The sequence below is a fragment of the Echinops telfairi genome, unplaced genomic scaffold, assembly GCF_000313985.2.
Source record: "Echinops telfairi isolate 266 unplaced genomic scaffold, ASM31398v2 ScPeMD7_31;HRSCAF=116, whole genome shotgun sequence".
Classification (NCBI taxonomy): domain Eukaryota; kingdom Metazoa; phylum Chordata; class Mammalia; order Afrosoricida; family Tenrecidae; genus Echinops; species Echinops telfairi.
The window spans coordinates 35,333,333-35,359,965 of NW_022103928.1; the positions used below are offsets into that span (position 1 = coordinate 35,333,333).

The 26,633-nt window shown below is 36.7% G+C and overlaps 1 protein-coding gene across 4 annotated transcripts in view; it reads right to left on the reverse strand.

Annotated features, from left to right (window-relative positions):
• ZMYND11 (zinc finger MYND-type containing 11) overlaps positions 1 to 26,633 on the reverse strand; it is a 115,337-nt gene that overhangs the window by 70,094 nt on the left and 18,610 nt on the right. For all 4 annotated transcript variants that reach the window (XM_004702338.3, XM_030885515.2, XM_004702340.4 and 1 more), the window contains exon 2: positions 11,184 to 11,318. In XM_004702338.3, the coding sequence (XP_004702395.1) occupies positions 11,184 to 11,299 (116 nt within the window). In that variant the 5' untranslated portion in view covers positions 11,300 to 11,318. The remainder of the gene's footprint in view (positions 1 to 11,183; positions 11,319 to 26,633) is intronic.

Consider the following 26,633-nt stretch of genomic DNA (forward strand, 5'->3'; position numbering starts at 1 on the left):
AAATCCATAGGGCCAGTTCTCTCCTGCCCGGTTATATCACTATCAGTTGGAATATATTCGATGACAATTAAGTTTTGATATAGAGACTAAGATAGTGTATTTACCAAGAAAATTTTCTGCACCTATCCACTGATCAGACATATTTAAATGTACAATGGGGAACCCCAAAAAATCAGAATTGTGCTGGGTGAAGCAGAGCTTGCATAGCACACATTTTTTTTCCTACTAAGTGAGCATCAAGCAACTTGCTGTGAGTTGGTGCACACAGTGGCATCCCCTAGGAATGCCCTCTGGCATCCCCTCTGGTCACAGTAAATTTTTCCATAAAAGCAGTTTCACTCAAACCTCATTTTTTTGTAATGGCCGATTTAAGAGAACAGTGTGCAGCTGTGAAATCTTATTTCCTGCTCAGGAAAAATGCCACAGAAACTGTTGTGGTGTTGAACACAGCCTATAGGACAGCACTACAGGAAAAACTCAAGTGTAAGAGTGGTTTTCTCATTTCAAAAAGGTGAAATGTTGATTGATGACAAACCTCATTCTGGACATCTGGCAACTTCCCGAATGGATGAAAATCTCAACATGGTGTTCGTTCCACCAGGTCATACTGTTAATCAAGCTTTCTATTTAGAGGTTCTGAAAAGTAATAATGTGTGACAAAAGAAGGTCTGGATTGTGGCAGGCGGGTGACTGGTTCTGCCACCACAACAATGCACCTGATCATGCAGCCATCTCAGTGTTCCAGTTTTTGGCAAAAAGCAGCATGCCTCTCTTGCCCCACACACCTTACTCACCTGACCTCACTCCAAGTGACTTATTTTTGTTTCTGAGAAGGCAGAGAGACATAAAAGGACAGCAACTTGACAACAATGTAGAAGAGGTGAAGAAAAAAATGAGGAAGGTGCTGTCTGTCATCCAGACAAATGAGTTTTCAAAATGTTTCTAAGAATATAATCGCAGATTTGACAAATGTATTAAGTGTAATGGAGAGTACTTTGAAGGTGATAGGTTGTTTTGTAAAAAAATTATATAGCTTTGGGAAAAAAATTCTGGTTTTTTGATGTACCCCCTCACACTTTGGAATGATAGGATTCTTAGTGGTGCAGTGGGTTATACATTGGATAGTTAACTGCAAGTTCAGCAGTTTGACTCCACGGAGCCCTGGTGGTGTCCTGGTTAGCTGTTGGCCTGCTAATCACAAGGTCTGCAGTTCGAACTCACCATTGTTCCATGGGAGAAAGACAGGGTTTTCTATTTCCATAAATAGTTAGTCTCACATGGGCCTGCTTGATGCATGATCTCATAAAGAGAACCAAAGATATGGGTACTGTAGCAGAGTGTGTCAAAAGAACTCTCTGGCACCTATCAGAAAAAAAGGGCATCTGGGTTCTTTAAGATTGTCTTCAAACAAGTAGCCATCTAAGTGAGGTGTCAATTCAGTTCACATGGAAGAAGCACAACAGCCTGTACGATCCAAGGATTGTAAATAATATAATCCAAATTTGAAGGAGGGAATGGTATCAGAGCTTAAATAGTGAACACTTGGATCTCACAAGGCTATGGATGATGCTGGAAGCCCAAAATCCATTTGCAGAGTCCACGCAGACATTAAGCCTTAGTTGAATCCCCTCTGACCATAGTAGAGGGATGTGCATAGCCTTGTAGTCAGAGCATAAGAAAGTCAATTGTGGCAGATATAGTTAGAATAAAATGTTATATCATTTCATCTCCCTTTGACCCATTTAAAAATTGTTCCAGTTAAAAAAAAGGGAGGTGGAAAGTACTTGTGGATTAACCTCTTCTGACCACAGACCATGGATGGCAATCGGCTGCAACTGTGCAGTGTCCATTGGAAAGCGGGTTCCTACAGATGCAGTTAGGTGACTAATTTAACACCTTGTTATTTGATCTTCTTTTTGACCCATTCAAATTTGTTCTAGTGTTTAATATTTTCTACTTTATTTTTGATCAAAGGTTTTTTTGTTTTACACTGTTGTTGGTGTGTGTGTGTGTGTGTGTCTGTGTCTGTGTTTGAATATGAAATCCAGGATAAATAAATCTATAGAGACAGTAACTAGATTAGTGGTTTCCTGGAGGTATGGCAGGGGAGGTTGGGGGAAAATAGGGAGATAATAACAGTGAGGACAAGAAAAAAGAAAATGTTCCAAAATTGATCCTATAACTTTTCTTGATATGATTGAATTATTGAAGGCATTATATGTGGATTATATGCCAAAAAAAAAAAACTGTTGTAAAAAAGTTACAGTCTCCAAAACCCACAGGGGCAGTTAGTTAGTTCTACCCTGACCTAAATTGTTGCTTTGAATCAAAATGGATTTGATGGCAATAAGTTTGAGGTTTTCTTTTAATTCAGTCCATATGAAAAAGATGAGGCTTTCTGCTTACATAAAGATTTATAGCTTCAGAAACCCAAAAGGTTAGCTCTATTTTAGCCTATTGGGTTGCTATCAGATTGAATCAACTTGATGGCAGTGGATTTGCTTGTTTGCAAATAACTGGTACATATATAAACTTAAGGAACCTTGGTGGTATAATGAGCTAACTGCAGGGTATGTAATTCGAACCTACCAGGCACTCCATGGGAGATTGAATAGGCTTTGAGCTCTCCTTAAGATTTAAAGCTCCAGGAAACCAAAGGGGGGCAGTTCTATTCTGCATTATAGGGTTGCTATGAGTCAGAGTCAACTCGATTATAGTGGGTTAGGTTTGGGTTTATGTATAAAATGTATCCTAGTAGCACTACTTTTTGAATTTCCCTTGTACAAACCTGGTGAATGTTTCTTGGGTTTGTCCCTAGCAGAACTCAGTTCTCTGAATCTTCAAACTAAGCAGCCCATGCCTCCTTTCAGAACAGAGCCCCATACAGTAGAGAAGTTGGTAGGAAAAGAATTGCCATAGAATACCAGAGTCAGGTCCAAAAACCCATCAGTGTAAGGAAAACAGGTATAAAAAGAAAAAAAGAAAGAAAACTGGTTCTAGAAAACTGTATGGGAAAAAAATTATTTCAAGAAATATTTTACCACTTTAAGAAAATGTCTTAAGAGTTTGGAAACATAAGTCTAAAAGACTATCCTGAACCACCCTGTTCTGATAAAAATTCAGAGAAACAGCTTTTGTATCAAGATGACTAATGAAGCATGCCACAAAGGCATGCCTACAAAATAGATGAAAACGACAGCTTAGCCTAAAAAAGAAAACAAAAAAAGACACTAACCAAAACTCAAAGCAGATGTACAAAATCTAGAAAGGTGTTAATATTACACGTAAATGAAAAAAAATCACTTCAGAAATGAAGTCTAAATCAGATTTAACACATAACTGATTATGTCATAAGATAGAAATTGCAAAGGAGGAATTATTAAAAGCCAAAAAGGAAACAAGATAAAAAATTGATAGAAAGTTACAAATTTAGAAGATAAGAAAAGGATAATCACTGTAGTATAGAGAAGACTCCAAAAAATAAAAAAGCTAGAGCTTGTATATGATTTTTTTACAGTAAAATCCTCAAGATATAAAACTACATGTTAAAGGCCCACTGAGTACATGAGAAAAACAACCCTGAATGAGCAACAAGACATTCTAATAACATGATTAGATTTTAAAGAAGGGAAAACGTTCTGTGACAATCCAGCCAAAGACAAAATCACAACAGAAATAAGATCAGGTTGTCATGAGGTTTTTCAACAGTAATGTTTTATCTTATGTCATATATTTAGATATCCAAAGAAAGAAACATAAAGCCCTTATATTTGGCCCAAATGACTTTCAAGGGAAAAGGCTGCATAGCAACTGTTACCTAATGCAAGAACTCAGGAAAATTAGTTACCAAAAAGTTTACTACATAATGACCTTTAGATCTCACATAAGGACTATTTATGGGTAAGCATAAAATGTATACGTGCAGAAGTAAGACTAACTGAGGGGTATAAGGAAAAGAGTACAATATTTCTCTTACAGACTATCTTGCTATCCCACATTTATGCCAACTTTGAAAAAAGTCCCAGGTAGTACCTCTAATAATCTGGGCCCTACAGAGTCACAGCTGGGCCAGAGATACCCTCCACAGGCTACACAGATGATATCAGGGGCCCTTGGGGATGACCAAGGTCACTTGAGTAACAGCAGCCAAATAGCTCTGGGATAACTTCCCCGACTCATCCCCATTTCCCCTGAGGATGCAAGTGGCAAATGGGATGTGTGGGCAGAGAAGTTAGGGCTTGAAAGGTGCTGAGAAGGGGAGGAAAGTGGGGAGCAAATGAGAGAAATTGGCTGACCAGGCTTATGGAAATGGGTCAGACTTTGGACAACCAGAGTGGGTGATGAGAGGTGGTACCCACCACAAACCATAATCCCCATGATCTCTGCAGTGGTGAGAAATCCATGGTAAGGATGCAGAACCTACCACACTCCATGGGAGGGCTTGATGGGTAGGGAGTGATGGGTTGGGGGAAGGATGCTCCGGGATCTCCCATAATGCTGATTTTGCATGCAACCTGGTAGTTCTACCCTTTAGTTTAGAGATAGTGCCCGCGACTATCTCTTTATGGAATGGAAAGCCTCATCTTTCTCCTGAATATTAGCTGGTGCTTTTGCACTGCTGTCCTTTTGGATGACAGCCCAGTTCATAACCACGACAGCAGGGGCTCCTTAAGTCAAGATTAGGTGTATAATATGTCATTGCTAGAGACTTTGAGAGGAGCCCTGGTGGTGTAGTGGTTATGCATTGGACTGTGATCCGCATGGTCAGCAGTTTGAAACCACCTCTGTGGGAGAAAAAGGGGCTTTCTACTCCTGTAAACAGTTATAGTCTGGGCAACCCACTGGGGAGTTGCTATGAGTCAGCAGTGAGTTTGGTTTTGGGTATATACTTTGACAGATTAGCGTCAGTAACAACAACAAAAATCTACTGCCAACACGTCCATTCCAACTCATGGTTACCCTATGTAACTGTTCCATAGGGTCTCCTTACCGAAACAGACAGTCACATCTGTTCCCTGTGAAAGTGCTAATGGGGTTGGTTAGTAGCTCAATGTTTTAACCACTGCATCTCCAGGGTTCCTCAACATCAGTACAATTGTTTAAAAAATATGGGGGGAAATTAAGTTATTTCTATGAAGCACATATATCCATGGCCATAGAGTAGTATTTTTCTCAGTTTGTATACAAAACTAGATAAAGCAACTGAGTAATTATATGATAATCTAAAATTTCACCGTTCACGGTGACCCTGACAACTTTCAATGTGGAAGAAAGAAGGTAAAGCGTTTGGAGTAGAGGAGCTTCATAATTGCTATAGAATTCAATGAAAACATCAGAATGAATGCATGAGATAGTTCATCTTTAGAAAGTATGGGTTTTTCCTAAATCTGTCCAGTGAAAAGACCTCTAAAGAGACACCAACCTAATAACATTAGCAACTGGAAAATATTCTTAAAATATCTCCATGTAATGGGAAAAAAAAAAATCTCCATTTAAAAAAATTAAGGGCCCTTGGAGAAGTCAATGGTTTCATGTCTGGGGCAAGATATGTCCAAGTTGATCCTGAAACATCTTAACACATAAAAGAGAACGAAAATTTTAAAACAATACTAGAATCATGTAAAAGAATGTTGGGAACATGTAAACATTGATAAGGGTTACAGTGAAACTCATGCTAGCTGACTCTCCGTTGGACTACCTGATATTTCCAGGTCTTGTAAATTGTCCACCTTTTGCATAGAGCAGTCTTATCACTTTCCAATCACTAATTTTAGTGGAAAATATTTATGTTTCTTCTTTGACACATTTCTTATACAGGTCCCAGCTTTCACGGGTTTTACTGTATTTACATGCATAAATTACTAATGCCACTTTAAAACCATTGGTCACTGTTCTCAAAAACTTAAAACTCACTACCATCAAGTCGATGCCAACGCATAGAACACTATACAACAGGGTAAAACTGCCCCTGGGAGTGTGTGAGACTGGAACTCTTTGTGGGAGTATAAAGTCCCATTTTCTACCATGGACTGGCTTGTGGTTTCAAACTGTTAACCTTGCAGTTAGCAGCCCATCGCTTACCCACTAATTCACCAGGGTTCCTTAGAGGATTCTCTTTTGAAAAATGGTAAAGAAAAGGAAATATTCGAACATATTTTCTACATGAACCACATCAGAGGGTGAACAAATAGTAGATGATGGTAAGTTCGTGTGTTCATAAAAAGCGCTGCAGCTAAAAAAGGTAAGATGAAACTGGATAAGCACTCCTCCTTTGTCCTAAGAGGACCCCGCTACCATTAATGAACATTTTGATCAAAGATTCTCTCGAAAAACTCCTAATCAAAAGAGGGGTAAGGTAGACCAGGATTTCAAGTTTTCAAGGATTTCAGACTCTCTGGACCAATCAGCTGCATAAATCACTAAAACTATGGTCCTGAGATAATCTTTAAACCTTAAACCCTACCCCCTGAGTCAAAAATATTCCCCATGATGCCTTCCTAAAACCAAATAATAGTTAACTACGAAAGAATGCTTGCCTTAGGTAGTGTGCTCTTTTTAACATTTATCTAGCTACATGGGATCAATGGTTGAAAGACGAGGTTGTCTGATTCTGTGGAGATTTACAGTCTCGGAAATCCACAGGGGCTGTTCTACTCGGTCTTACAGGGTCACTGAATCTGAATCCGTTTGTTGGTAGTGGTTTTTTATATGGGCTCAAACTGACAACAAAAAGTATAAAGATTAGGTAGGAAATTAAGGGACACTGAGTTTATGTTAATGTGGGAAAAACGCTCAGAAAAGGAGAGGGAAAATGGCTGTATCGCTAGAATAATGCAATTAATGTCATTGCATGACACATGTAGAAAGTTCCAATCCTTGATAACTTATTGGATCTGAACACTGAGCACAGTGGATGCTAATATTATAAAATGAGAAACCGTAAGAACTGTGTGGCTCCCGAGAAAAGAGCACATCACCACCTATTAGGTGGTACTGTCCTGACCCCGGGCACCTAGTTCCACCTATCCATTTCGATATAGGACAGACGGCTTAGCAACAAGGAAAATTAGACCACAGGGGTATCAGCAGCAAAAACCAGAACTATGGAAAACCACAAAACAAATGACTCCCGTTTCTCCAACACATAAAATTACGAAGAAAAAAGCAAAAACACTAAATGAATGAGAAGTCTATAGATTAAAAGAGAACTTTAAAAAATACCCCAAATTAAAACAAACAGAACTAAAACACCATGAGAGAAACTCTTAATATTTAGAATGCACCAGGATTCCAAATATTATAAAGAACCAGTCACCGAAAGTCAAAATCTTTGAATATATGATCAAGTTTGTACAGTGTTTTTATAACCATCACTCACTAGTTGAAATATAGAATTAAAGTTAATGATTATTTTCTTAATTTTCTAGTAACAGAAAGCAATCCTAGTGGTGTAGTGAATTACTTGTTCAACTGGTAACCATAAGGTCAGCAGTTCAAAACCAACAGCCACTCCATGGGGAAAAAATGAGGCTTTCTGTTGCCATAAATATTTACAACCTTGGAAACCCAAAGGGGTTCTATGTCCAATAGGCTATCCGTGAGTCAGAAGTGTCTTGATAGCAGTGAGTTGGGTTTGTAATGACTCGTGATTGCAAGCATCTCTTCATGTGCATATCAGCCACCTAAATGTAGGCTTCAGTGAAGTCTCTGTTCGTGGCCTTTGCCCATTTTTTAATTAATTGCCTTCTTATTGTGGAGGTATTGGAGTTTTCCATAAATTTTAAGAGATTAAACCATTCTCAGATATTTCTTTACAGTAAAATTTTTTCTAGTCATTATTTTCTCCTTTGGTGACATTTTGATGAGCTATAAGCATTTGATTGTTAGGAAGGCCTAGTTAACTAGTTTATATTCTGTTAGTACATCTTTACTTATGTTTGATATTTTATTTTATGGGATAAGGGTGCTAGCTTTGTCGCTACTTTTGTCCATGAACTTTATAGCTTGAAGTAAAAGATTTAGATACATTTTAAATTAGTTTTTGTGGCTCATGTGAGGTATGGATCCTGTGTCATTATTTTGCAACTGGATATTGTGTTTTGCCAGAATTACTGTTAAAGAGACGATATCTACCATGGAATGGATTTCAACTCTTTCTAATTTCAGCTGTCCATGGCTAGATGGATTTATTTCTGTATTCTTGGTTCTCTTCCACTGATCTGTGTCTCTGTATTTCTGGTACGAGGCTGTCTTGACTACTGTGATTGTGAATTAAGTCCTGACAGGATTTCCTCTGGGAGGTAGTGGTGTAAGCAACCATTTTTTCACTACGTTAAATCGGTCCCTATTTGATGATCTTTATAACTCTGGGGTTCACATTTAGATCTTTAATCCATCTTGAGTTCCTTTTCATATTTTGGGGAAGGGTTAAGTCCTCCTCTTTCATTCTTCTGTCTTTCAGAGCTTAGTCTTATTGGTGGGTTCTCTGTACGTATTACTCTTCTCTAGCTACCCTCTCAATTATTTCTCTGTCTTTGGTTTTTGAAGCAAGTTTATGACAGGCCTTGGTGACTTTCTTCTGGGTCTAGAACTTCTTGGGAAGAAAACCATCTTGTCTTTTATGAGAGTAGGGATGTTTTGTGCCAGTGAATCTTCAAAAAAAAAACAACTTGGTGCTTTTGTGTTTACTTTCTTCCTGTTCTGGAAGTCATACGTAAGATTTTTTTTTTTTATACTTCTTGATAGTATCCTGTGTAACGCTTAGTTTTCTACATTTTTCATCATTCTCTTTTTCTGAAACTAATTTGTTTGAGGACAAATTAGTAGCCAGATACTTGTTTTCTATTCCACTCATTCTAGTCTTAAGTATTTCCCTTGAATTATTATTGATATTTTACTGTTAGTCTTCTAGGTTTTAAAAAGTCTAAAATCACGGATAAGTGTTGGGTTACTAACTTCTATGTTAGCACAGTTTAAACCTACCAGCAATTCTGCAGGAGAAAGATGAGGCTATTTGCTCCAGTAAATATGCAGGGTTTGGGAAATCCTTTGGCACAGTTCTATTTTATTCTATAGGCTTATTATGAATTGAATCAACTTGACAGCATCCCTATTCCTTCTCCTGTTCCTGCCTTTTAAGTGAATTTCATAATTTTTTTCACTAGAATACTGGTAAGGGAAGAAATAGAAAAGATGCCATTTGGTTTCTTATTAATACAAGCAAAAACATTTTTATCAAGTGATAATAATCTCATTTATGTAAATGAGATTTTACAAATTATCTGTTTTATATTTTACAGATCTGTTTTACATTGTATAGATAGCATCTAAAATGTTGGAAAGCATTTTTATAGGCATAAAGAAATTCTGTATTAATTGCTGAAAAGTATCAATCTATTAGAGGTTTAGTTTCATTCTACTTAAGTAACAAATAGGAAGGTAAGTAAAAAAGCATTACTATAAAATTATGGAAACTTTATTAAACCAAAATACCAAAGTGTGAAACATTTAGGCCTGTACACTTCTGAGGGTGGTGTTTCCAGGTCTCTAACCCTTCTGAACTCTGACTTACATCATGTCATGATGGCAACCTTTTCTTTTTCACTCACAAGGGACTCAAATTGGTTCCCTCTCAATGTTCTTTGAGTTTTAGACACAAAAAGGAATGTAAAAGCAAGATCAGGACTGTAGCGTGGTTGGGAAGGTTTCCCAGGGAAACTGTCACGGGGCCTTCCTTGCTTCCCTTGAAGAACGAACAGGTACATTGTTAATGTAGAAAATTAATACTCAGTGCAGCTTTCTAGGCCTTTCCCCATCAATGCAGTTTCCCGTTTTCTTAAAACTTCTCCAAGCTTCTATACTCATCCTGTGACCTTTGAGAAAATCTATCATGATGATCCCTTGGGAATTCTACGTCTCCAAAACCTTCTAACCTTCCCTTTCGGTCACCGAATTGGACTGGTCTAGAGATCCCCCTTTGAAGCCAGAGTTTAGAATGGACCCTTTTAAAAGGTATTTAAAAGACGAAGACAATATTACTGAGAACTTTTCTGCAGTCATCCACTGATTGATATGCAAGTTTGAAGAGTTTGGAACAAATCTCTACAGGTATGAACCTAAAACCCTAGTAACAATACTTGTGACTTACCATTGTATTTACAAATAAAGTTCCCATTTCAGTACTCCTTTATAGTCTGTCGAGTGGACTTTTGATCATACTGACCCCATGTGGCAGAGTGGAACTGCTCCCACAGAGTTTATGGGCTGAAATCTTTATGGGAAGAAGCCTGGGTGGGCACAGTGGGTTATCCTTCCAGCTACTAACAACAAAGCAAGCAGCGGCACCAGGGAGAAGGCTGAGGCCTTAACAGCCTCTGAAACCGTAGGGAGCAGTGAGACTCTGCATATAGGGTTGCTGTGAGTCAGAACTGAATTGATGGCAGTTGGTTTTAGTTTTGGTTTAATGTATACGGGGTCAGATTACCAAGGTTTTCTCCTGTGGAGCTGCTAGGCAAGTAGATCTGAACTGCCAACCTTTGGGTTAATAGTCAAATGCTTAGCCAGTATGCCACTAGCGTTCCCTTGTCATTATTATTCAGCATGTAAATGAAATTATTTATAAAGTTTTATTTTCTTTTATCCTAAACCTTTGTCTACCGAAACAGACTGATAATTGGTCTGGGGGATCAGGAGGGGCACACTACTATTTTTTTTTAATGGAAAATTTATTTCCAATAACTTCTAAACTATAGGATGAAATTGTTAAAAATTCCTGGTGAGCTATAAACTCGTAACACATTACTTATGTGCATAGTATGCTTGTCTTATATGGAAATAAATAATGAAAAGAAGATTAACTTTAGGTCATTTCATTAGCTAAAAGTAAATTATTTACAGCCTTTTTACTAAATGACTTTGAAATATAAACTTGGTTTTAGGAGTTAACATTTTGATTATTAAAAGTGATGATAAATAATATGTATTATTTTATACTTATCTAGTATTTATTACCACGCCTCTGAACACAAGCTGATGGCATGTTTCTGTAAGTAGTACAGGTATCTACAAGGCAAAAGTGACCAGTCCTTTTTAACATATGTTGACCAATATAATAAAGTATTTCTAGCCTACTTTTACCCAATGCCTTATAAAACTTACAAATATTTTTATTTGCATTTACTTACTTTGTAATACGGTCAATGTTGGCAATTTGCTTCTGGTTCCGTATAATCTCAATAGCAGCCCAGAGATGCTGGATAGCTTTTGTATCCGCCTGCCGTCTTTTTGTTAAACGTGCCATGACCTGTTTACTTCTTTAGCTGGAGTAATATATAAAAAAATAAGGAAAAACATGATTATACATGAATTATTATCAATATTCGTAACATTGTCAGTGCCTCTTAATTACTGGTGATAGTACCAATTTAATATTGCTAATCTTTTGCTTAATATTCTACCATCCATACACTCATTACTTCCTAAAACTTATTTCATTGCTTCATAAAAGAATGGTATTTTAAAATAAAAAGCTACGGTTTTTCTCAAGCAGAACAAGTGGATACTTTATTCTAACCTAAATACATTGTTTATTCTATTCATATTTTATTTTATTCATTCATATTTTATTTTATTCTAAAGCAGATATAGGACACTAGAAAATTTGTGGTATTTGTATGATAGAAAAATGCAGTGGAATCTAAATGTCCTAATTGTTGGTACTTTATTTTATTCATAGGGTTTTCAGGCTGTGACCTTTGCAAGATTTCTAGACCTTTCTTCCCAGGCCCAGCAACCTCTAAGAAGTCAGTTAAATGTTTAATCCTGTGGGCAACACAGGGACTCCTATTTTACAATAGTTAAAACCCACCACACCAAATTCACTGCCAGCCAGTCCACTGACTCCTAGCAACTCTATAAGACAGAGTAGGGATTTACAGTTTCCAAGATTGTCCATCTTTATAGGAACAGACAGCTTCATCTTTCTCCCATGGAGTGGCTGGTGGGTTCGAACTGCTGACTGTGTGGTTAGCGGCCCAAAACATGTCCACAATGGTACGATGCTATCCCTGCAACCAGGTCTCCTTTCGTATAATTATGGTTTAAGAATAAAATGTTATACATAGATATTGATAAATGAAAGCACATTGTTTTTCTTGTGGAGAGTTTCTTTTGGGGTATCATTATTGGAAATGTTATTAGATATGTTTCAAGTTTTTATATTAGTTTTCATTTTCAGTGCTGTTTATTATTAAGGAGGATATTGCTGTTTCATTCAAATTTCAGTACTCTAGGTGAAACGATGAAAAAACAGCCACCACACTTTTTCATATAATTTTCCAGATATCTCTGCAACGACTGGGAAAATAGAAGGGGATTACTTGATGTCTGTTTCATGACCCAATTACTGGAAGATGACCCACAACACATACATGTGGTTGCACAGCTAAGACCCTTTTAATTCAGCATAGAGGGATTTGCCCAAATGTTATATAGATCTTTTAAAGATTCACCCCAGACTGCCTCTTTCATCAAGAATTCCAGCATTTGGAACCAATGAAATATACAAATAAAATTTCAGTCATTCCTACACACTTAAAGATAGACAATTGCTTGCTTTATATAGTGCCCCATGTTAGACACAATGCAATATTTAAAAGTGTATAAACTGGCCCTTGTCAGAAAATAAAATTGGCAACTGAAATTAGAAATATACATGTAACTACTAACTTTATGCTATATATGCAATACAGTAGTCTAGAATACATGCTACATACATTCAGAGGAAGGCAACCCTACTTCTAGCTTAGGAAAATTCATACTGGATTCTTTAATTCTGGTAGGATTTCTACTGCAATCAGTGAGAAGTCAGAAGCTCTCCACGTACAGAGTGACTAATAGAGGAAGAAAGATTCTGGAGTTAGCAAAGGGCTGTTAATGGAAAGCTATTTTATGTTAATTATCTTTACCCTTAGAAGTACTGTTACCATGTAATTCTGGCATGACAATGGACTGGCAACCACTTTAACATCTCCTTTATCAGAGATTTTCAACTGAATTGAGAGGGAATTTTTATCACTGGAATTGAACTCTGATATACAGAAAGCAATGAATTTTTTAAATTGAAAAATGAAATTAGATGCATGCTGCTTATTGGAAAATTTAAAAACATGCCCAGTCTACAAAATAAGCTGACTAACCAAATGTATTTGAGAATAAACATGTTCCAGTTATACAATTAATATTCAATCACTTTTGAACTTTATTTGCTCCTGTAACAATGTGCAAGTACAAGTGGTCTTTGTTTACAAGGTTTCTAAATCAATCAGTGACTACAGTAAAACAACAGAAAGTAGTCACACCCTTTAAACCAGGAGTGAAGAACCTCTCTCCTACAAGGCCTTATAAGACATGAGAAATCATCAATACCAGCTAACTCACACAGCTCACCAAAGAGAAGCAGTTTCCGCTATTATATTCCAAGAACCCCACAGATTTACTGCCATTGAGTTGACGCCAAATCTGAGCAACCTTAAAGGGCAGGGTAGAACTGCCCTTGTCAGTTTCTCCTTAGGTAACTCTTTATGGGAGTAGAAAGGCCCATCTTTCTCCCCCAGAGTGGCTGGTGAAGTAGTTAATAGTTTAGCACAAACCATCTGGGCCTCCCCAAGAACCTCACACAAAAAATACAGATTCATGAAACAAACAAATGAGTTGCTGATAATAAATAACATTAATAAAAAATTCTGATCAGAGGAAAGAAATCATAATAGATTCTTGACATAACGACAGAGTAACTTCCATCAGACCCTTCCACTAGTAACAATGATATAGTCTAGACAAAATATTTTTTAAAACAACTTTCTAAAAGCAATAAAAACAAGTGCAAATCGGCAAAAACTAGAAGAACTACGGTCCGTGGAGGAAGGAGACCATTCTTGATGACAATGGATAGCATGTGCCAGTTTGTGTGGGTACGAGGTACTGGACTGCAGCTGAAAACGGTGATCTTGCGTGGCCAAAGAGTCAGAAATCAGACTACCATAATCCTATCACAGCAGCTGCAGTTGTAAGGGAAAATCTCACAGGAAAGAACCACCCAGGAGGAAACGCAGAATTGCTTGTAAAACTTTCCCGGACATCTTTGACCACTAAACTGAGTACAGGGTAAGACTACAGGGACCTAGCAGAAACAAACGGGTAGAATGCTAAAGCTCTGAGCAAAGATTTCAAACGCTGTCCAGGAAGGAGCAGACTGAGCTTGGAGATCAAGTCCCGACAAATTTAAGGGCCTGGGTAAATCAAGGTTTTTCAACCAAAGCCCCAAATGAATACTTCTTTCATGTCATACAATATATATCTTAGTGACATAAACAATGCCATACTGAAGAAAAGAAAAACCAACAAAAGTAATAGAGATCTTTAATTCAGTAACCACTTTTTCCTTTTTTTAACTAAAACACATCTGAGATATATGACAGACAGATCCTTCCTCTCCGTAAAAGTGGTTTCTTGGGGATTCTCAACAGGCTTACAGTTTAACAAATAACAGCAAATACAAAGTACAAAGTCTCCCAGGTGACTTTGGTAAAGCTCCAAATGGCACTAACACACTATTCCCAAATCAAGATTTAACACAATCTTTTCAGTGTCCTTCTTTTATATCATACAATCTCTACAGAAAAATAGGTTAAAGGGGAAAGCAAGTCAGGAAAGATTTAAAAACAATGCCAATGTCCACACATACACTCACTCACTGCCTTCAAGATGATGCTGACTCATAGCAACCCTCTAGGACCAGGTAGAACTGCCTGTGTGTTTCCGAGACTGTCACTGTGTACAGGAGTAGAAAGCCCCGTCTTCCCCCCTTGTTGACATGCAGTGACCTAACGTAAGGTTTCTGAGACTGTAAATCTTTTATGGGAATCGGCAGCATCATCCTTCTCCTGTGAGGCAGTTGGTGGGTTTGAACCACAGATTTTGTGGTTACCAGCCTGATGCCTGATCCACAGCACCACCAGAACTCAAACGAAGTTTGGTTTAGAAAAATGTTATTTGCCATTTATAATTATTTTATTGATTATATATTTGTGCTGGTTCCCCATATATCTATTGGGCATCTTGTTAATATTTTCATTTCTTTATCTATTGACATTGTCAGTAAGCTACTTTTCTCATGGCCCCTCAACAGACTTTAAGGAAAGTAACACTAAAATCTACCTATGCGTTCCATTACGACTGCATTTACACATAAGTGGCTGGAAAAGACTCCACGTAATTTCTGGATTTTGTCATTTAATTTTTAAAATACTGACTTTTTAACCATTCTAATTCTTTCTGGAATATGACATCAGATGAGAATATAAATTTCCCCCAATAAGTAACTCATCAGAGTGTACTGAAAATTTTTCTTTTCCCCAAAGAGTTATATGCAACAAAACCTGCGAAAGCTGGAACTCAATGGCATTGCCTTGCATTTCTGGTCTTACACGTTTTCTGCCTTTTACAGGGTGTGGCCTTACCATTTCTGATCCCTTATTTTAGTGGAAAATGTTCAAGTTTTCCATCTCCAACAGGTTTCTACCTTATACCAGTGCTGGAGTTTGCAGGTGTCACTATACTAAGTTCTTAGTTACACTAGAAATTTGAGTTGCCTGGCATTTTGTTATTAACTTCACCATCTGAATTATTATAACATGTGTGTAAACTATGTATTCAAAGCAATAATTATAACTAATTTCATGCTGTTCCTATATAATTATTTTACATGTCTTATCTACAAAAAATACAAATTGTTTGAAAGTAAACTCTTACACTTATGTCATTAAAGAGAAAGACCAGGCTTCTCTATTCCCGTGAAGGGCGAGAGTCTTGGAAACCGACAGGAGCTGTTTTACCCTGTCTAATCGACTCGATGGCAGTTAAGTTCAGTTTTGCTTTGGTTTCTATGTCATTAGTAACTTCTTATTTAGTAGACATTCGGTAAATACTTGTTGAGTAAATAATATTTTCCCAACAAGTCCAGCAATATTAAAATATAATAAAATGGGAAATAAAAGTCCTCAATAATAACAACAAATCAACAAAGCCCACATGGAAGAAGCACACTAGCCTGTGTGATCACCAGGTGTCGAAGGGATCAGGTATCAGGCATCAAAGAACAAAAAATCATATCATTGTGAATGAGGGGAAGTGCGGAGTGGGGACCCAAAACCCATCTGTAGGCAATTAGACGTCCCCTTAAGGAAGGGTCTCGAGGAGGAGATGAGCCAGTTAGGGTGCAGTGTAGCAACGATGAAACATACAACTTTCCTCTAGTTCCTAACTGCTTACTCCCACCCGCTATCATGATCCCAATTCTCCCTTGCAAATCTGGCTAGACCTGAGGATGTACACTGGTACTGATAGGAACTGGAAACAGGGAATCCAGGGCGGATGATCCCTTCAGGACCAGTGGTGAGAATGGCGATACTGGGAGGGTAGAGCGAAGGTGGGGTAGAAAGAGGGAACAGATTACAAGGATCTACATATAACCTCAGTACCCCAGAAAATTGGGTGAAGGAAGATGTCAGACAGTGTATGATTTAAAAAAAAAATTTATACATTATCAAGGGTTCATGAAGGAGTGGGGAGTGAGGAGGGAGGGGGAAAAATGAGGAGCTGATGCCAGGGGCTTACATAGAGAGCAAATGTTTTGAGAATGATGAGGGCAATGAATGGATACATGTACTTTACACAATTGATGTATGTATGGATTGTGATAAGAGTTGTATGAGCCCTAATAAAATGATTTAAAAAAATAACAACAAATGATTGGGCACTAAGCCTTAAGAAGATTAAATATGAATAACACTACCCTAAGAACCATCAAAACAATTTTGCTGCTGCCCATTTTCCATATGTAGCAAAAGCTAGGTGTGGGAAATTGAGGGGGCTGTATGAGTATACTTTTCTGGATACACAGTGCAATGTGCTCTTCTACATGTCTTCAGGAGCAAACGTTGATTGTGGCAGACATGGGGAACCCCTTTTGGCCACAGACCAGGGATGTGAGCAGCCCAGTATCAGGCAGAAGGCCCAGGGAAGCAGCTTGGTGCAGATGCAGTTAAGCTAAAATTTAGCCCTCTCTCATTTGACGTCCCTTATGACTCATTTACATTTGTCCTAGTTTGTAATAGGGCAAATTCTACTTTCTTTTTGATTGAGGGTTTTATGTTTTACTTTGTTATTGTTGTTAGGTTTTTAAAAAATGTTTTTCTATTTATGAAATCCAAGATAGATAAATCTATAGACACTAATTGGATTAACGGTTCCTTGAAGTTATGGCTGGGGGGCTGGGGGTAGGGGATAATGGGGATCTACTGATGATGAGTACAAGCATGAAGAAGATGCTCTAAAACTGATTGTGGTGATGACTGTACAGCTCTTCTTGATTTTATTGAACTATTTTGAATTCTATGATAGGTGAATTAAATGCCAATAAAACGGTTGGTGGGAAAAAAATGCAATGGGTAAACTAGAATACTTAAAGTAGATTTCCTGGTAGGAAAGTACATTAGTGTAAGAACAGGAAATAACATTATGCAAGATACTGATCAAGGTTCCTGATAGCAAAACTGTTTATTTCAAAATATGAAAGTCATTAAAAAGAAAAAAGAAAAATGTTTCAATTACTTTATTAGTATACCAATAAGTAAAGTAAAATGTTATTTCAGAGTTGGCGTGGACAAACAGTAAGGTTTACTAAAACAAAATGAAGGATAGGAAAATAAAGGTTGTTTGACAAATGAACAAATTTAAAGTATTTATGCTTTTGCCACAAATATTTTTAAAGACATCTTAAACACAAAAAATAAGATGGACAGTCTTAGAAATAAATCCTTTAAATTGAGTACTTATAATTTTTAAAGTATTCATTATATTATGTTTCATAGTTCACAGCTTACCTTTACTCGATCGATTATTATAATAAACCATCAATAAAATTTCTATGTCATTAGTAACTTCTTATTTAGGAGACATTAAGTAAATAACTTGTTGTTTGAATAATTCCTCCAACAAGTCCAGCAATATTAAAATATAATAAGATGGGATCTAAAAGTCCGTAATAATAAAAACAAATGATTGGTCACTAAGCCTTAAGAAGATGAAATATGATTAATCTGATTATAAATATTATTATCAATCAGTTTTCAGTTACTTTATTAGTATACTAATAAGTAAAATAATGTGGCATTTTCAGAGTTGGACTGGACAAAGAGTAAAGTTTACTAAAACTGATTATAAATAAAATTGCATATACTTTAAAATTATAAAGATGTTGAGCTACAAACCATACTTTAGTTGTTTAGCAATATTTTTTAATTGAGCAATAAAAATTTATTTGTAACTTTTCATATTAATATCTACCTACCCTTTACAAACATCGGCACTGCAATTACTGAACATTGACTAAAATAAAATTGTATGTGATTAATTAAGCACACATATTCATTAACTGTTAAAAATCTGGAATAAAAATTACTGAAAACAACGATAGATTCAGGTAAGAGAAAAATGTCTGTCAATAAGAACCAGAAAAGCATGGCCCCAAAATTAAATAGTTATTTTTGTTGGATGAAACCAAAGAACTAAAAAGAGAAAGAAAGAAACCAAAGATCTAAGAAAGTAGTGAAAAATTTATAGGACCAAAATGGAAAACAAAGTTAGAGGTAAGCCTTCTATTTGAAAGCACAATCTTTCTACAAACCCATACCAACCTCACTGCAATTGAGTAAGATGTTGACTCATAGTGACTGTACAGGAAAGCGTAAAACTGATCCTGTGAATTGCCTCGCTTGTCACTCTTTCTGGGAGGAGAAAACCCATTTTTCTCCCCTCTATAAAAGCAACTAACAATTCTATAAGAGGCAAAGGATATAGGCAAATATTTAAACACAGAGACAAAGAATAAATTAGAAGTGAACGGTTAGCTTTGGGGTGGGGTAATACGGTAATGCCTCTAACTTTGGGGACTTTGTATGAGTAATGTAAAGGAGCGCCACACAGAGATCACCATTCACATAGAACACTTTCTAGTGACAGAAAGAAATCACAATATTTATTAGTAGAAAATGAATGGACTGATATTATTCTTAAACTTTAAATGCCTCAATTGCTGATAGAATTAGTCTGTTCTAGAATTAAGCAATACTCCTGGGTGAGTATCAGAAGCAAGCATAAATCCTCCCTGAAGGAAGTTATCATCCTGAACTTCGATTCATCCCTCTACTCTTTAATATGGAGCCTATAGAACACCAATAGATATAACCAAATACTATAAAACTTGTGAAAGCTGGAATCTATAAGACAGAACCCAATTAGAGAAGGATAACTGAAATATTTTCCACAAATAGAGAACAACAGAAAAGGGCTAAGACTGCACCCTGTCCAAGCAGCATACTTGTGAGACTGGAAACAAGAAGACGCCTCAGTGAGGGCCAGCTTTCACAAAGAGATAAAATAATGTAAACAGTATAAACCTACAGAAAGCATCACACATGGAAGGTAAAATATGCTTAATATATTCGAGAAATTAAAAGATTGGAAATTGGAGCAGAAACAAAAAATAATATAAAGAAGCTAAATGGAAAGAATAGAACTGAAAAACAAAGCTATTTAGGAACTCAATGATTGATTTAACACCAGGTTAGAAAAACTGAAAAGAGAAATTGGTGAACCTAAAGATTATTTTCAAAAGAAAGTTTTCATTGAAAAAAATGAGAAACAAAAGAAATATATATGGGGCATGATATAAAGATCTAGCGTCTGTTTTGCTGCAATGCTAGGATGAAAGAAGAAGAAAAGAAGCAAGTTTCCAAGAGATTGTGGCTGATCATTTCCCAAATTGACAAAAAGACATCAAGCTGTAGGTTCAAAAATCACTACCAGATTAAAAAAAAAAAGATGAATACAACGATAACAAATATCAATGTTTATGAAGTAAAAATATATGAAGCTGAAAATAGAGAAAAAAGAAGTCAGAGGAGAAAATTAATTTCGAAGGATCAGTACCACAACTGAGACATACTTAATCAAAGTAACAGAAGTCAGGAAATAGTAAGAATGACATCTGTAAATCAAATTACTAACAGAATATAACTGACAGTCAAAAATTCTAAGTAAGCACAAATATCTTGCAAGCATGAAAGTCAAATACATATAATTCATAAAAATAAAAACTGCAGCAGCAGCAGGGCTGCAATGGAGAAACCAGCGAAGTTCATCAAGCAGAGGAAAGATTCCTGATGAAAACTCCAAAAAAAGAAAATCAGACTGAAAAGCAAAGGATAGGGTAAGCATGCGGATGAATTTAAGTAAACATTATTTAATAACAATGACTACTTATAAAAATAAAATAATAATAAGATCTTCTAGATTTAAAAGAGTCCTTGTAGCAGAGTGGGTTATGAGCTGGGCTGCGAATGGCATGCTCAGCAGTTGCAACCTACCAGTTAGTTCCTCGTGGGAGAGAACTAAACTCTTTTCCTCCAGTCAAGATGTACAACTCAGAAACTCAGCAGGAGTTCTGCTCAGTCCTGTAGTTAGAATTGGCCATGGTTTTGTTTGCTACCTTATGTTTAATGTTGCTATCTCCTGGGTATTCAGAAAAAGAGTATGAAAGAATGCATCAACGCTAAGCTATTTAGATAACACAAAATGCTTTATCAACCACCCTTCCAACAAGTCAGCAAGAAAAACAAAAGCAAGATGAACATAGATTTACTCCCAAATTTCATTAAATGTAAAGAGTGATGTCAATAAAGGATAGCCATTATCAAACTGGATAAAAAGTGACCAACAAAAAAGGAAAAACTTAACCATACGCTACTTGCAAAAGATACATCTTAAATATAAGGATATGGACAGCTTACAAAGAAAAAGGTAACAAGTTATCAAATACAAGGAAAGCTTGCAAGAGTGCATCAAGTAAAAAAGCATTATGAAGGAAAGGCCATTTCCGAATAGTTCAAGTCATCAGAAAATGTCAGAAAAATTTTATATACCTAATACATAACCCCAAAAATATAACTCACAAAATGTTAAAGAAAATAAATATTGAAAAAAATCAAAGTATATATAAGATTTGTAAAAACATAAATCTGGCCGAAACTTTAAAATGCATGTGCTTTTCAGATACATATATAAGTTTAAGGAGCCCTACTGGTGCAATGGCTAAGGGACTGCTAGCCAAAATGTCAGAGGTTCAAATCCACCAGCAGTTACACAGGAGTAAAGACCTGGCAATATGCTATAATGGAGATTACAGTCAAGAAAAGAACAATTCTACTCTGCACATATGGGGCCAACTATGAATTGGAATCAAGTTCGGTCTATTTTGAGAGTTTTGTAGTTTCACCAGAGGTTTATCAATGTTGTTGGCCCTGCGGAAGAAAACCACCGACTGGGCAGAACTAGTCTCAACAAATTTAAGAGAATTGAAAAATACCATGGGTCAGGACAACAGATTCGGAACTATTTGTACGCTCTCTTTTCCTCTTGATGTCTACCTATATCAGATAGGCAGGGTGAGCAATCCCAGGGATTGGGGTTGGGGTGGGGAGAGACGGGAAAAGCAAGGGATCTAAAACTGACCGTGAGGAGGGTGTAGCAGTCCTGGTTGTGTTTGATCAATTTTAATGTATCTGAGTGGAATTATGAAAGGTGAACGATGAGTAAACAGGATAGTGAGGCAGGAGGAAAGAAAAAGAAAGTTAAAAAATTATATATATGGGTATAAATATAGACGTGTATACATGTAACTATATAAAGATGGGTATATTGTGTATATATACATATATATGTAAATACAATAAGGAAGCAGATGGACTTTGGGCCTCTACTTAAATCTTACCTCAGTACAAGAACAATTTGTTCTAATAATGTGGCAATGTATGATACCTACCTTTCCTACACGATCACTGAAGACAAAATGGGTACATAATCAAATGTGGTGAAGAAAGCTGATGGTGCCAGTCTATTAAAAGACAGTGTCTGGGGTCTTAAAGCTTTGAAGTTAAGCAAGCAGCCATCTAGCAGGGAAGCAACAAAGCCCATGTGGAAGAAGCATATCAGCCTATGTGATGTGAGGTGTTGACAGGAATAGGTACCAAAAATTCAAAAACAAGCAATCAAATTGACATGAAGGAATGTAGACAAAGTGGAGGCCCCAAACCCACCTATAGGATATTGGACAGTCCCTCACAGAAGGATGATAAATCCAGGGTACAGTATAGCACTATTGAAACACATAAATATCCTCTGGTTCTTTAATATTTCCTCCCATTACTATTATAGTCTTAGTTTTACCTCATTAATCTTGTGACACCTGTGTATGTTCATTTGTACAATTAAGGCCATTCGATACATGAAATCCAAGATAGATAAACGCTTCAGAAATAGTAATGGGAGTAACGATTCCCTGAGGGTTTGGGAAGAGAGTGGGGAATGGGGAACTGATAGTAATGATGACTGTACAGACCCACTCAAGAGGAATGAATAACAGAATACTAGGTGAATGGTTACATTGGATGATGTAAGATATGGCCTGTATACAGAATATAATAAATATAACAATAAGGGTTCCTGGGCAGTAGGGTAGAGTAATGAGGAGTAAAGGGGAGCTAATATCAAAGACATTACGAAGAGAGAAAATGTCTTGAAACTGATGCTGACAGCAATTGTGTAATTATGTTTGATTTAACTGAATTATGGATTGTTACAATATCAGTAAGAATTCTCAATAAAATGATTTTTTAAAAAGAGATAAAAGCAAATTTCAAAACCAAAAAGAAAAAAGAACATGGCAAGGCTATAATATCCACTTGTTTTGCAAAGATTATGTATTCATTTTACATGTAGTGATCTGATATGAGCAGCCAATCAGTTGAAAGGGGAGTTTTCTTGGGTGGGGCCTACCTCCAGTACATAACTGGATATTCTGGCAATGCTCACTCTTTTTTGATCCTACTCTGTCCTCATGGCTTGACCTCTGGGTTTGGGGTCATGAGAAACCTTCAGTCTGCAGATGTTGGATTCACCAGCCTTTTTAACCACAGGAACCAAGGGAAACCAGCTGCCTGACTCACAGATTTGTGTCTCCCCAGCTCCCATAATCTTGGGAGACATTTCCTTAAGGAGCCTTGCTTACATTGAGGGTATTTCAAAAGTTGGGAGGCAAATGTCATTATCTTCTCATTCCATTTTTCCAGAACATTTTGCAATTTCTTCATATATACACATACATGTCTATACACACTTCTTGAGTCCTGGTGGCAGAGTGGGTTACATGTGGGCTTGCTAACTGCAAGGGTAGCAGTTTGAACCCACCAGCTGTTGTCAGGAGAAAGATGGGGTTTTTTGCACCTATAAAGATTTACAGCCTCAAAAATGATGCTTTATAGGGTCTCATGACTCAGAATTGAATTGATGGCTGCAAGTAAACTGATACACACACTTCACTGATTTTACTCCTCTGGAGATCCGAGACTAAGACAATGATAAAACCCAAGCAGAGGAAAAACAGATTTTACTAACCACTTAAGAGAAGTAACACCAAGCTTAGAAACGATTTCTGAGAACAGAAGTCATGTCTCAACTTGCTATAGCGGATTGATGTAACCTTGATATTAAAACTTGACAAAGGAGACTTGGGGAGCAGAGGGAGTTACAAACCGCTCTCATTCATGATCATGAATACAAAAACCCTACACAACATTTTAGCCCAAGAGCCCTGCAACACATAAAAGATTAAGGCTGTGTGACTAAGCTTGCTATAAGTGAAGAATGCAAGACTGGCTTACAACTGAAACTAATCCTAGCAACTGACTCATTAATGAAGGGAAAATCATATAATCTGTTCTACAAATTGATGGGGACAAAGCATTTGATACAACTTTTCATCCATTCATGACAAAAACTCAAAGCAAAATAGAAATATAAGTAAATTTCCTTAATCTGAAAAGGGTTATATTTCGACTCAATGGCAGTGAGTTTGTTTGTTTTTAAGGATTCTATTATATATGATGTACCTATTATATGTTTATTACACATATAAAGTAGCCCCCAAACTACCTACAGGTTAATTATTAAAGTTCATAATTGAGTGATATGACTAGATAGAAGATCTCTACCTAAAAATTATATGTACCAAAACTCCAAACCAAACTCACTGCCACTGAGTCTATGTCGACTCACAGAGACCTTATAGTACAGGGTAGAACTGCCCCTGAGAGTTTTAAGACTGCTGGAAGTGGCAAGTCCCGTCTTTCTCTGGTGGTTTCCAACTGCTGCTCTTGCAGATGGCAGCCCAATGAATAACCAATAGGCAACCAGAACTCCTAAGATAGGTAGTGTCACCAAAAAAATAAAATACCTAGAAATAAATCTAACAAAATATATATGCAGGAGCCCTAAAATATTATTAGGAAAAAGAAATGATCAAATTTGGAGGAATGTATTAATACATTAATATTTTCAATTTTCCCTCAAACTGATTTATAAACCCAATGTCATTCCAAACAGTATCCAGTAAGAATTTGTGGTTGCAAACTAGTATGCTAATTTTGATACTTACACATGCAACCATAAAATGGTCAGGAATAAGCAGGGGCGTAACAGCCAATAATAATGAGAAGATCTTGCCTATGATAAAGCAGTTCTAATGCTGTTGTCAGGTAAGCCCTGTACTGCTAACCTTGGGTTGGTAGTTCACACCCTTCTATCTAGGGTTGCTATGAGTTGTAATCAACTTAATGATAGTGGGTTTGGGGGTTTAGCCTACTATATATCAATGTTTAGTTTAAAACTATAGGAATCAAGCCAATATAGACTTATGACGATTGTGGTCATAATTCCTCATGAAAAGGAAGAGAAAATCCAGAAACAGACTCGTGAATTTATACACATATTTGTGATAAAGATGGCATAATAGAATTAGAATCAATTTGATGGCACTGGGTTTTGTTTATAGAGCAAAAAGCTTAGGAAAACCATTTCAAATGAGTAATTCCAGGTCAACTGGATATGCATATGGAAAACAATCATCAGATGACCCTTAAACACACTATAAAATAAATTCACGGTAGATTAAAGATATAAATGTGTAAGCATCTAAAAAAGATATTTTTAGTAATTTTGGAATAGGGAAAGACTCTTACGGAGGACACACACATACTCATACACAACTGCTAAAAAGAACTGTACTTAATTTAAGAATCAGTTTATAAAGATATATCATTAAAAGTATAAATTTAAAAACATGGGTGTGTAACAGAGAAGTCTCTTATATTGCTAATGGAAGTGTAAATTGACAGACTGCTTTGGATATAGCTTGGAATTATACATTAAAGTTGAATGTTTTATTTCTAGGCATATACACATATTTAATGAGAACACACATATGGTCACTAAAATGTATGTACAAGAATTTTGATGCAGCAGTACTTGAAATAACCAATAAGCAACTATATGGCATATAGATTATTTAAAGCCCATTGCAGTATAATATCAAGTTTTTAAAAACTACCTGTACATCATAGAAGTTCTAAGAGCATAAACACCAGATTAGTGAAGGCCCTTCATCCCGTCTTGGGTGTAGGTTTACCGTATATACTTGAGTATAAGCTGACCAGAATATCAGCCGAGTCACCTAATTTTACCACAAAAAATACATTTTACAAAGTGCCGAAAAACTCGGCTTATACACGAGTCTATACGGTACTTTGCAATACTGGTAACAATCTTTTATTTAACCTGGATGGTGATTATAATGGATGTACTTATTTGGTGATTAATTCCTACAGCCATTCATTTATAATGATGTTTGCTGTTCTATACAAGAGAACTTAAAAAAGCTTGTGGAAATATTCCATTATCTTTTAATTCAATTTTTATACAAATCTCATTAAGTCCCTCATATCTATGTTATATTTCAATTTTAAAAGTTTTTTTAAAAAAAGGAAAGTTCTACAGACTAATCAACTAATATCTGTATTTTATCCATTGAAAATGTTTATTTAAGTTAATCATACATTGTTCCACACAAACTTAAACCATGCAGGAAACTGGGCCTTATAAATCTTTAAGAGCTATTGATCATTCTTTTTACAATAATAATGTCAAAACATTTCCATCTACATTACATATTTGCCATCTAGAAATCTCTTAGCAACCTAGATGAAAAGGCTGAATCTTACACAAATGAAAAGATAAATGGGTATCTCTTGCTGCCTGTAGACCCTATGCAAGACTAGGTCTGCACGAAGTGAGAAGGGGCGAGTGGGGGGGTCACGACCACCACCACCAAGAAGTAAGAGCAATGAGTGGAGCACATCCTTTGGACCCAAGGCGCCTGCTCTAAGAACCGCTTAGACTAGCCCTGGAGCCAGCAAGAAAATGCGTATCTGATCTGAGCACACGGGAGCAGATGAAGGGGGAGGAGGAGAGCCTGGAGCACATCCTGGCCCGCCAGGCCTTGAGGACAATGACCCCAGTTAGAGCAGCCAGTCCACATGGCCAGCCCCATTATGAGACATGATGCCCCTCACTGACTCATGGCCCTGCAGGGGACAGCACCAGAGACACAGTGTAGGAATTGC